The sequence below is a fragment of the Elephas maximus genome, chromosome 10 (genome assembly GCF_024166365.1).
Source record: "Elephas maximus indicus isolate mEleMax1 chromosome 10, mEleMax1 primary haplotype, whole genome shotgun sequence".
Lineage (NCBI taxonomy): Eukaryota > Metazoa > Chordata > Mammalia > Proboscidea > Elephantidae > Elephas > Elephas maximus.
Window position 1 is genome coordinate 58,826,754 of NC_064828.1, and position 12,002 is coordinate 58,838,755.

Below are 12,002 nucleotides of genomic sequence, written 5' to 3' on the forward strand. Positions count from 1 at the left end.
CAGCAAACAAATCTCTCTTGGAAGAAGCACAACCAGAATACTCCTTAGAAACAAGGATGGTGAGACTACATCTGACATACTTTGGACGTGTTAACGGGAGAGAGTAATCCCTGGAGGAGAACATCATTCTTGGAAAAATAGAAGGTCATCGAAAAAGTGGAAGACCCTCAAAGGAACAAACTGATATAGTGGCTGCAACAATGGGCTCAAGCATAACAATGATTGCGAGGATGGTACAGGACTGGACAGTGTTTTGCTCTGTTGTACATAGGGTCTGTATGAGTCAGAACTGACTCAACAGCACCTAAGGATGACAACAATTGTGGATAAATGACGTATGTCTTAGCTCAATTCTTTGGTTAATAGTGACTCTGACTAAGAACCAGAAAGTCCTCCTTGAACTATGTCAGGGAAGTCAATTCAAAGCTGCTGAATTAGAAATAAAATGCCTGCAAGTGTTAGTGATGGTCAATTTACGCCAGAGCTTGTTTAAGATTTCAGGCTAAAGAAGTTTAGTATAATTGTATATTTTCAGGAAGAGAAGAAATGGTGTAAAGATTGTTTATGATTGTTATTGGAATGTGATTTTCAAAGCTAAATTGATACGGCGAATGGTCCTATTAAATCTTTGTCCGTCTTCTCACTTAGCCATAAAAACCTTGGTTTCATAAAACCTGGAGACTACATCAATTAAATCAGTATTTTATTGTGCACTATTTGCTTGAATTTAGTTTATTTTTTTATTTAAATGAAAAGATCTGTTTCATTGCAGTAGTATATGAATATATAAATACATGAATAAGATGTTCCAAAATTGAATTTTTCATTTTGAATAAAATTTTCAAAATAACAAAGAGGTCTGCAAAAATACGATTAAATTACCCTTCAGACTCATTGTTTTCTTCTAAAAAAATAATTAGAATGATCCTAAAATAGAAAAATATTGAATAAACAATACAATGGCTTGCAGAATATTAATTAATGGGTTTATTGTTTTTTAAAAAAAGCAAATAAGTGAAAATGTCCTTGCGTCATTAGAAAAAGATAAAATTTAAATATTTCATGTGCAAAACTATACAAACAAGTCAAACCACTAACCCTCATAACACTTACCCCAGTTTTAATGAAACAATTTTTTATCTATTTCCTTTCCACTCATACATCTATATGCATAAACAACCATAGTTATCAGCATGTTAGGTCAAGGAAGTTCAAGAATCCATTCTTAGCTGCTTTACTGTTTTTACTGAAGCAGAGTGCAAAGTTTGAAGCTCAGGATGTTTGAAAGTTTTGAGATCAAAAAGCAAAAAGGAGAAGAATAGTGAATAATGAAGATGGAAAAAAATTTTTACAAGTGGATCATGGTTGTATTAGCATGTAGATAAGGAACTGTTTTTTTGTTGTTTGTCTTGTTTTGTTTTTGGGATGCATTTGGTTTGGTATTGTTTTTGCAAGACAATGGGTTAAAAAGTCAAAAAACTGAATAGGACTGGTCAGGAGCCAGAAGGTCTGGCTTAAGTCTGTTCTCATTTACTAATGGTTGACAAACCATTTAGATTTTCTTGGAACCCAGACTTCTGGGTTCACGGAATTGGGGTGACCCACCTGGGCCATCTGCCCATTGGTGTCCTTTTCAATCTTGAGCCTTTAAGGAATTGTTCTCTTAAAGTCACCTTCAAGTCAAACAGGAGCCTGTTGAGCCGCTTAGTGGAAATTGTTTTGCTTTAGGCATTGGGCTCTTTTAGAGAATTATCTACTGCACAAGTTTCAAGGAGCAGGAAACCCAGGGTCTGACTGGACAATATATGGCATGTCCTTAGTGACTGTGGAAACCCTGGTGTCATAGTGGTTAATTGCTACAGCTGCTAACCAAAAGGTCATCAGTTTGAATCCACCAGGCATTCCTTGGAAACTCTATGGGGGAGTACTACTCTGTCCTACAGGGTCACTGTGAGTCAGAATCGACTCCAGAGCAATGTTTTTTTTTTTTTTTTCTTTAGTGCCTTGTTTCTCTAACCTCTTGGAACCATGTTTTGATGTTATCTCCTGGGAAATTAACATAACAATGACTTATGTAACCGGCTTTCACTGTCCCCTCTTTGCCTTTCTGAATACTTTGACAATGCCCAATTAAAATTTTACCTACTCACAATAAATACACTGTTACACTAACTTTTGGTGTTTCTCTGTGCAGTTAGGTTTTTGACATAGTATAGGCCAAAAAAAAAAAATTTTTTTTTTATAGGCCTAATTTCTACAAAACTTGAGAATTTTTCAAGTCATCAATAAAACATGCCAAGTAAAATGCATATTATTTAATATTTGCTGAGTTATCTTTCTCAAGTTTATATACAAAAAAAAAATGGAGAAATATTATAGCTTAAAATAGCAACCTAGCTTAGAAATATATAAATGAGAAGTATCTTAACAAGAAAGGCCTGAAAGAAGTTATCAAACCAGAAGCAAAATATTGGGATCAACAAAGCATTTTTTTTTAACTAAATGAAAATAATTTAAACAGCAATATTTCTACACTGTTTAGAATTTTTGTTGCTTTCAGTCAATGCATTGACTCAGGAAATGAGTGCTTAGTTGAAGATGAAGAAAAGTGTGCGTTCTGTTTGAAGATTTGAGATTTGAAAGACTAATTCAATCTAAAGAACAGGAATTTAAAAAAGCAAACAAACAAAAACCCGTAGTACAGACCCCAGGAATTTTAGCTTATGTAGTCTCTAAAACAAAACAAAAAATTTGATCAATGTTAACTCTAATGCAGGGCAAACATCTATAGATTGTATACTCTCTCTAGGGTCTTTACAGAGCCCAGGCAGCTGATTTAGCGTCATCTCCCCTATTCTTTCGATTCTACTGGGACCCAGATACAAAGCAATTCAAATTCTGCTGTCACCTATGACCTTTCTGTGAGGATTAAACCATTAGTCTCCTGAGTTTGAGATAATGTAAGGTTTGTCTGGGAAAATCTTTTGCAGTGATACCTAACTGTCCTAAGGCAGTCCAATTATCATTGGAGGTGATAGGTAATTCTAAAAGCAACATGCCAAAATTTATAGGAAAACTTAAGGACCAAATTTGGGAATAGGCTCTTCAGCTTCAAAGAGGCTATAGTTGAAATATCACTAATGAGTATCACTAATTCTATCAATACTCTTTAAGTTCTAAAAACAATAAGGATTTTTTTTCCCTACAAATCTTGGACTTTCTCTCATTTTTATTCAAGGTATTGAGAGGTGCATAATTTATGACTTTACTACAAACAAAACTTTGGATGTATTTCCCTAGACTCTCTCAGGTCAGTGTTTTGGAGTAGAATAGCAATAGCTTTCCCTATACATTGCATACAAATTGTTTCATTCTTAAGAATTTTTGCTATTAAAACTCTTTTTAGTATTTGTATAAAAATTACTTCTCCAGTACTCTACATTTCAAAAATTTAATTTTTATTTTTTGCCAGGAAATACAATTTATTGGTAGCCATGTCAGACCACCCTGGCCCAAGTAGAACAGCGCTTCCAAAGTCCTCAGGAATGCAGGGCCTGCCATTTCTTCAGGGGGCCACGATTGGAGATGTATTTGACGCCACAACCATCCGGGATGAGACGCTTCTTAGCCACGAGGTCTTCAAATTCATCAGCATTAAACTTGGTAAAGCCCCACTTCTTGGAGATGTGGATCTTCTGGCGTCCAGGGAACTTGAACTTGGCCCTACGTAGGGCCTCAATCACATGCTCCTTGTTCTGAAGTTTGGTGCGGATAGACATGATGACTTGGCCAATGTGGACTCTGGCCACAGTACCCTGGGGCTTCCCAAAGGCACCTCGCATGCCTGTTTGGAGTCTGTCAGCCCCAGCACAGGACAACATCTTGTTGATGCGGATGACATGGAAGGGATGGAGCCGTACTCGGATGTGAAAGCCATCTCTGCCACAACTCTTCACCATGTACTTGTTGGCACAAATACGGGCGGCTTCCAGGGCTTCTGAGGAGAGCTGCTCATATTCATCAGATACCATGTGGCCACAGAGTGGGAACTCATCTACTTTTGCCTTCTTCCGACCCAGATCAAAAATGCGGATCTTGGCATCAGGGACACCTCGGCAGAAGCGAGACTTTGGGTATGGCTTGTTCTTACAATACCGGTAACATCGGGCAGGGCGGCGGCCCATGACAACCGAAAAGCCTTAAGCGACCAGACGAGGAAAACAGGAAGAAGCGCAGCACGCTTGCGCATGTATTATATAGGCTGCCCATCTTCCCACGCAGAAACCATAGAGTTCCAAGTAGGTGTGAGGACGCTCTTTCATGATGTCGCAACCATAGATGCAGTGTCACTCGGCGCCTGCGTGAGGCGGGGCTTGGCACATGCGCAGAGTCCCCGCTGCCCGCGAGCAGGTTATGGGTTGACTAATCAAGCGTTGTCACGTTTAACAGCATTACTTTAATTGTAAAAGGTGTGTTTTGCTAGAGTTTAAAGAAGACAAATACTGTCCCACAGACACCCTGGCTGTTCAATATACTTTTGTCCAGTTTGGTTAAAGAATCTGTTCTCTCAGTCTGTATCTCCCATCAGGATTTGTAGTCCAAATACTGTTTTTCTGAAGAGCATGTGGCCCCTTTCCCTGAGTAAAGTGGTTTCTTGCGTCTGTGGTGCCACTCAGAGAGAGAGGAGAAAAGGGTGGAGAGAATCAAGAGAAGATATCTATTGTACATTTTGCTTCATAACTTTTGTAAACGTGAAAGTTTAATTATTTGCCCTAATGGAATGATTCTGTGACCAAAATGGCTTCCACAAAATTGACTGAAATACCATCTGATTTTTTTTTAATTGTGCTTTAAGTGAAAGTGCAAACCCTGGTGGTGTAATGGTTAGTGCTTCAGCTGCTAACCAAAAGGTCAGCAGTTGGAATCCGCCAGGTGCTCCTTGGAGACTGTAGGGGCAGTTCTACTCTGCCCTATAGGGTTGGTATAAGTCAGAATTGACTCATCTGTAGCGTGTTTGGTTTTGGTTTTGGTTAAGTGAAAGTTTACAAATCAAGTCAGTTTCTGCTACAAAAATTTATACATACCTTGCTGTATACTCCTAATTGCTCTCCCGCTAATGAGACAAAACACTCCTTCCCTCCACTCTCTTTTCATGTCCATTCGGCTGGCTTCTGACCCCCTCTACCCTCCCATCTCCCCTCCATACAGGAGATGCCAATGTAGTCTCATGTGCCTACTTGATACAGGAAGCTCACTCTTCACCGGTATCATTTTCTATCCCATTGTCCAGTCCAATCTCTGTCTGAAGAGTTGGATTTGGGAATGGTTCCTGTCTTCCGCTAACAGAAGGTCTGGGGACCATAACCACCGGGATCCTTCTAGTCTCAATCAGACGATTAAGCCTGGTCTCTTTACGAGAATTTCGGGACTACATCCCGTTGCTCTTGTGTTCCCTCAGGGGTTCTCTGTTGTGTTCACTGTCAGAGCAGTCATCGGTTGTAGCCGGGCACCATCTAATTCTTCTGGTCTCAGGCTGATGTAGTCTCTGGTTTATGTGGCCCCTTCTGTCTCTTGGGCTCATAGTTACCTTGTGTCTTTGGTGTTCTTCATTCTCCTTTGCTCCAGGTGGGTTGAGACCAATTGATGCATCTTAGATGGCCGCTTGCTAGCGTTTAAGACCCCAGACGCCACTCTCCAAAGTGGGATGCAGAATGTTATCTTAATAGATTTTATTCTGCCGATTGACTTAGATGTCCCCTGAAACCATGGCCCGCAAGCCCATGCCCCTGCTACAGTAGCCTTTGAAGCATTCAGTTTATTCAGGAGAGTTCTTTGCCTTTAGTTTAGTCCAGTTGTGTTGACCTTGCCTGTATCGTCTGTTTTTCCCTTCACCTAAAATATAGTTCTTGTCTACTATCTAATTAGTGAAAACCCTTCTTCCCGTCCTCCCTCCTGCCTCTCATAACCATCAAAGAATATTTTCTTCTCTGTTTAAACTATTTCTCGAGTTCTTATAATAGTGGTCTTATACAATATTTGTCCTTTTGCAACTGACTAATTTCACTCAGCATAATGCCTTCCAGATTCCTCCATGTTATGAAATGTTTCATGGATTCATCATTGTTCTTTATCGATGCATAGTATTCCATTGTGTGAATATACCACAATTTATCCATTCATCAGTTGATGGACACCTTGGTAGCTTCCGTCTTTTTGCTATTGTAAATAGTGCTGCAGTGAACGTGCGTGTGCATATATCTGTTCGTGTAAAGGCTCTTATTTCTCTAGGATATATTCCAAGGAGTGGGATTGTGGGATCCTATGGTAATTCTGTTTTTAGGTTTTTAAATAAGTGCCAAATCAATTTCCGAAGTGGTTGTACCATTTCACATTCCCACGAGCAGTGCGTAAGTGTTCCAGTCTCTCCACAACCTCTCCAACATTTATTATTATGTGTTTTTTGGATTAATGCCAGCCTGTTGGAGTGAGATGGAATCTCATTGTAGTTTTGATTTGCATTTCTCTAATGGCTAATGACTGTGAGCATTTGCTCTTGTATCTATAAGCTACCTGAATGTTTTCTTTAGTGAAGTGCCAGTTCATATCCTTTGCCCATTTTTTAATTGGGTTATTTGCCTTTTTGTAGTTGAGTTTTTGCAGTATCATGTAGATTTTAGAGATCAGAAATAACAGAGCTAAAAACTTTTTCCCAGTCTGTAGGTAATTTTTTTACTCTTTTGGTGAAGTCTTTGGATGAGCATAGGTGTTCAATTTTTAAGAAAAAAAAATTTTTTTTTTTTTTAAGAGCTCCCAGTTATCTAGTTACTCTTCTGCATTGTTGGTAATGTTTCGTATACTGTTTATGCCATGTATTAGGGCTCCTACTGATGTCCCTATTTTTTCTTCCATGATCTTTATCGTTATAAATTTTATATTTAGGTCTCTGATCCATTTTGAGTTCGTTTTTGTGCATGGTGAGAGGTATGGGTCTTGCGTCACTTTTTTTGCAGATGGTTATCCAGTTATGCCAGCTCTATTTGTAAAAAAGACTGTCTTTTCCCCCATTTAACTGATTCTGGGGCTTTATCAAATATCAGCTGCTCATATGGGGATGGATTTATGTCTGGATTCTTAATTCTGTTCCATTGGTCTATGTATCTGTTGTTGTACAAATACCAGGCTGTTTTGACTACTGTGGCAGTATAAAAAAAAAAAAAAAAAAAATTTTTTTTTTTTTGTGGCAGTATAATAGGTTCTAAAATCAGTTAGACTGTGAGACCTCCCACTTTGTTCTTTTTCAGTAATGCTTTATTTATCCAGGCCTCTTTCCCTTCCATATGAAGTTGGTGATTTTTTTCTCCATCTCATTAAAAAACTTCATTGGAACTTGGATCAGAATTGCATTGTATCTATACATGGCTTTTGGTAGAACAGACATTTTTATAATGTTAAGTCTTCGTAACCATGAGCAAGTATGTTTTTCCACTTATGTAGGTCTGTTTTGGTTTCTTGCAGTAGTGTCTTGTAGTTTTCTTTGTATAGGTCTTTTACATCTCTGGTAAGATTTATTCCTAAGTGTTTTATCTTCTTGGGGGCTACTGTAAATAACATTGATTTGGTGATTTCCTCTTCAATGTTCTTTTTGTTGGTGTAGAGGAATCCAACTGATTTTTGTATGTTTGTCTTGTATCCTGATGCTCTGCTGAACTCTTCTGTTAGTTTCAGTAGTTTTCATGATGATTCTGTAGGGTTTTCTCTGTATAAGATCATGTCGTTAGGTGCCGTCGAGTCGGTTCCAACTCATATCGACCCTAAGCACAACAGAACGAAACACTGCCCAGTCCTGAGCCATCCTTACAATTGTATAAGATCGTGTCATCTGCAAATACAGATACTTTTACTCCTTCCTTGCCAACCTGGATGCCCTTTATTTCTTTATCTAGCGTAATTGCTCTGGCTAGGACCTCCAGCACAATGTTGAATAAGAGTGGCGGTAAAGCGCATCCTTGTCTGGTTCCCGATCTCAAGGGGAATGCTTTCAGGCGCTCTCCATTTCGAATGATGTTGGCTATTGGCTTTGTATAAATGCCCTTTATTATCTTGAGGAATTATCCTTCTATTCCTATTTTGCTGAGAGTTTTTATCATGAATGGGTGTTGAACTTTGCCAAATGCCTTTTCTGCATCAATTGATAAAATCATGTGGTTCTTATCTTTTGTTTTATTGATATGATGGATTACATGAATTGTTTTTCCAATGTTGAACCATCCCTGTATACCTGGTATGAATCCTACTTGGTCATGGTGAATTATTTTTTTTTTTTGGTATGGTGTTGAATTCTAGGCTGGAATTTTGTTGATAATTTTTGCATCTAAGTTTTTTTTTTAAGTCCATGAGGGATATAGGTCTGTAATTTTCTTTTTTGGTGCTGTCTTTACCTGGTTTTGGTATCAGTGATATGCTGGCTTCATAGAATGAGTTTGGGAGTATTCCGTCCTTTTCTATATTTTGAAATACCTTTAGTGGTGTTAACTCTTCTCTGAAAGTTTGATAGAACTCTGCAGTGAAGCTGCCCATTCCAGGGCTTTTTGTTTTTTTCTTGGGAGTCTTTTGATTACCTTTTCAATCTCTTCTTTCCATATGGGTATATTTAATTATTATACCTCTGTTTGTCTTAGGTAGCTAGTGTGTTTCTAAGAATTCGTCCATTTCTTCTACGTTTTCAAATTTGTTAGAGTACAATATTTCATAGTTATCTGATGTGATTCTTTTAATTTTGGTTGGGTCTGTTGTAATATCACCCATCTCATTTCTTATTCGAGTTATTTGCTTCCTCTCCTGTTTTTCTTTTGTAAATTTGGCCAATGGTTTATCAATTTTGTTAATTTTTTCAAAGAATCAACTTTTGGTCTTGTTAATTCTTTCAAGTGTTTTTCTGTTTTCTATTTCATTTAATTCTGCTCTAATTTTTATGATTTCCTTTCTTCTGGTGCCTGAGGGTTTCTTTTGTTGCTCTCTTTCTATTTGTTCATGTTGTAGAGATAATTCTTTGATTTTACCCCTTTCTTCTCTTTGTATGTGTGCATTTATTGATATAAATAGACCTCTGAGCACTGCTTTTGCTGTGTTCCAAAGGTTCTGATAGGAAGTGTTTTCATTCTCATTGGATTCTATGAATTTCTTTATTCCATCCTTAATGTCTTCTATAACCTAGTCTTTTTTAAGCAGGGTATTGTTCAGTTTCCAAGTGCTTGACTTCTTTTCCCTGCTTTTTCTGTTATTGATTTCTACTTTTATGGCCTTTTGGTCAGAGAAAATGCTTTGTAATATTTTGATGTTTTGGATTCTGCTAAGGCTTGCTTTATGAACTAATATGTGGTCTATTCTAGAGAATGTTCCATGTGCACTAGAAAAGATATTTGGTTGCTCCTGGGTGGAGTTCTCTGTATATGTCTATGAGGTCAAGTTGGTTGATTGTGGCATTTAGATCTTCCGTGTCTTTATTGAGCTTCTTTCTGCATGTCCTGTCCTTCACCGAAAGTGGTGTGTTGAAGTCCCCTACTATTATTATGGAGCTGTCTATCTCACTTTTCAATGCTGATAGTTTGTTTTATGTATCTTGCAGCCCTGTCATTGGGTGCATAAATATTTAATATGGTTATATCTTCCTGGTAATTTGTCCCTTTAATCATTATATAGTGTCTTTCCTTATCCTTTGTGGTGGATTTAACTTTAAAGTCTATTTTGTCAGAAATTAATGTTGCTACTTCTGCTCTTTTTTGATTGTTGTTTGCTTGATATGTTTTTTTCTATCCTTTGATTTTTAGTTTGTTCTTCTACATCTAAGGTGTGTCTCTTGTAGGCAGCAGGCAGACGGATCATGTTTTTTAATCCAATCTGCCACTCTCTGTCTCTTTATTGGTGCATTTAGTCCATTTGTATTCAACATAATTATGGATAGGTATGAGTTTAGTGCTGTCATTTTGATGTCTTTTTTTTTGTGTTGTTGACAGTTTACTTTTCCCACTTAATTTTTTGTACTGACTAGTTTATCTTGATATATTGTCTTTTCCTCTTATTCATTGTTGTTGATTTTGTTTCTCCTGAGTATTTTTTTCTTGTGTTTTGTTTTGATGAGTAAGATAGTTAGTCTTCTTTGTGGTTACCTTAATATTTACCCCTATTTTCCTAAGTTTAAACCTAACTTTCATGTGTTTATATTGCCTTGTCTTCCACTCCATTTGAGAAATCAGTGACTACATTTCTTAGTCCCTCTTTCTTGTTTTAATGTTGTCTTCTTTTACATAATAACATTGCTGTTTCCCTGCTTTGAGCTTTTTTTTTTTTTTTTTTTTACTCTTGATTTATTTTTGAGATTTTCCTGTCTGGGTTGACTTCTGATTGATCTGTCCAGTGTTCTAGTCTTCAGTTATTACCTGATATTATTGATTTTCTAACCAAAGAACTCCCTTTAGTATCTCTTGTAGTTTTGGGTTTTTTTTTACGAATTCTCTAAACTTCTGTTTATCTGGAAATGTCCTAATTTCACCTTCATATCTGAGAGACAGTTTTGCTGGATATATGAGTCTTGGCTAGTAATTTTTTTTCTTCATGTTTTATTTAAGTCACCCCATTGCCTTCTTGCCTGCATGGTTTCTGTTGTGTAGTCCAAACTTATTCTTATTGACTGTCTTTTGTAGGTGACTTTTTGTTTATCCCTAGCTGCTCTTAGAATTCTCTCTTTATATTTGGTTTGGAAAGTTGATTATAATACGTCTTGATGGCTTTCTTTTAAAATCTACCTTATGTGGCGTTTGATGAGCATCTTGGATAGATATCTTCTCATCTTTCACTATATCAGGGAAGTTTTCTGCCAACAAATCTTCAACAATTCCCACTGTATTTTCTGTTATCCTTCCTTGTTCTGGTACTCCAGTCACTCATAGGGTCTTTCTCTTGATAGGGTCCCACATGATTCTTAAGTTGTCTTCATTTTTTTAAATTCTTTTATCTGATTTTTCTTCAAATATATTGGTGCCAAGTGCTGTATCTTCAGGCTCACCAATTCTGCCTTCCACTTGCTCAATTCTGCTCATCTGACTTTCTACTGATTTGTCTAATTCTGTAATTTTGTTGTTAATCTCCTGAATTTCTGATTGCTGTCTCTCTGTGGATTCTTGCAGCTTATTAAATTTTTCATTTGTTCTTGAATAATCTTTTTAATTTCTTCAACTGTTTTATCTGTGTGTTCTTTGCCTTTTTTGCGTATTGTCTGATCTCCTTCCTAATGTCTTGAAGGGTCCTGAATACTAATATTTTGTATTCTGCATCTGGTAATTCCAGGAAGGTACTTTCATCTAGGAAATCCATTGATTCTTTGTTTTGAGAGCTTGTTGAAGTGATCAGTGTCTGTTTCTTTGTGTGATTTGTTCTTGACTGTTGTTTCTGAGCCATCTATAAGTTATTGTATTAGTTTATTTTATGTTTGTTTACTATATCCTAGTTTCTTGCTTTGTTTTGTTTTGATATGCCCAAATGGTTGCTTGAGTGAGGTAGCTTGATTATTATTGCCTTTGAAGCTCTGACATCCTGTCACCAGATGGGTAGAGCTGTTATCAGGTATATCAGCCTAGGCGTTCATTCACTTTTCTTGTATGGATTCAGCTCAGGTATCCAGGTAGCTGGTCATCAAGTGTGTGGTTCAGGCTCTGTCCTACAGTCTTAGAGGGGCAGGGTGATTGGAGTAGGTACCAGTATCTGATTGCAGTGTGGGGTCACGCTCTGAACAAGGCAGAGGGCTGAGAATCATCCCCCAAGTGACTCTGAAGAAAGCACATCCCTCTTCCCTAGAGCATACAGGTGGGTGGGTTCTGCAGATAGACCTTGGGCACCCAATGCTTTTGGTTGTAAGGGCTGGGAGGTACCCGTTATCCTTGGATCCCAGTCACGGGTGGCTGGGTGATCTAAGTGTAGCCAGCAGTCCTTAGGCCCCTTATGTGGGT

The 12,002-nt window shown here is 37.7% G+C and overlaps 1 protein-coding gene across 1 annotated transcript; it reads right to left on the reverse strand.

Moving 5' to 3' along the window:
* Nucleotides 1-3,539: 3,539 nt before the first annotated feature.
* RPL10L (ribosomal protein L10 like) lies at nt 3,540-4,184 on the reverse strand. Its single transcript, XM_049897698.1, has one exon. It carries the CDS (start codon nt 4,182-4,184, stop codon nt 3,540-3,542), a length of 645 nt encoding a protein of 214 aa, XP_049753655.1.
* Nucleotides 4,185-12,002: the final 7,818 nt, after the last annotated feature.

Excerpts from the sequence above, each read along its gene's own strand:
- RPL10L (XM_049897698.1), bottom strand. The coding sequence starts at position 4,184 with ATGGGCCGCCGCCCTGCCCGATGTTACCGGTATTGTAAGAACAAGCCA.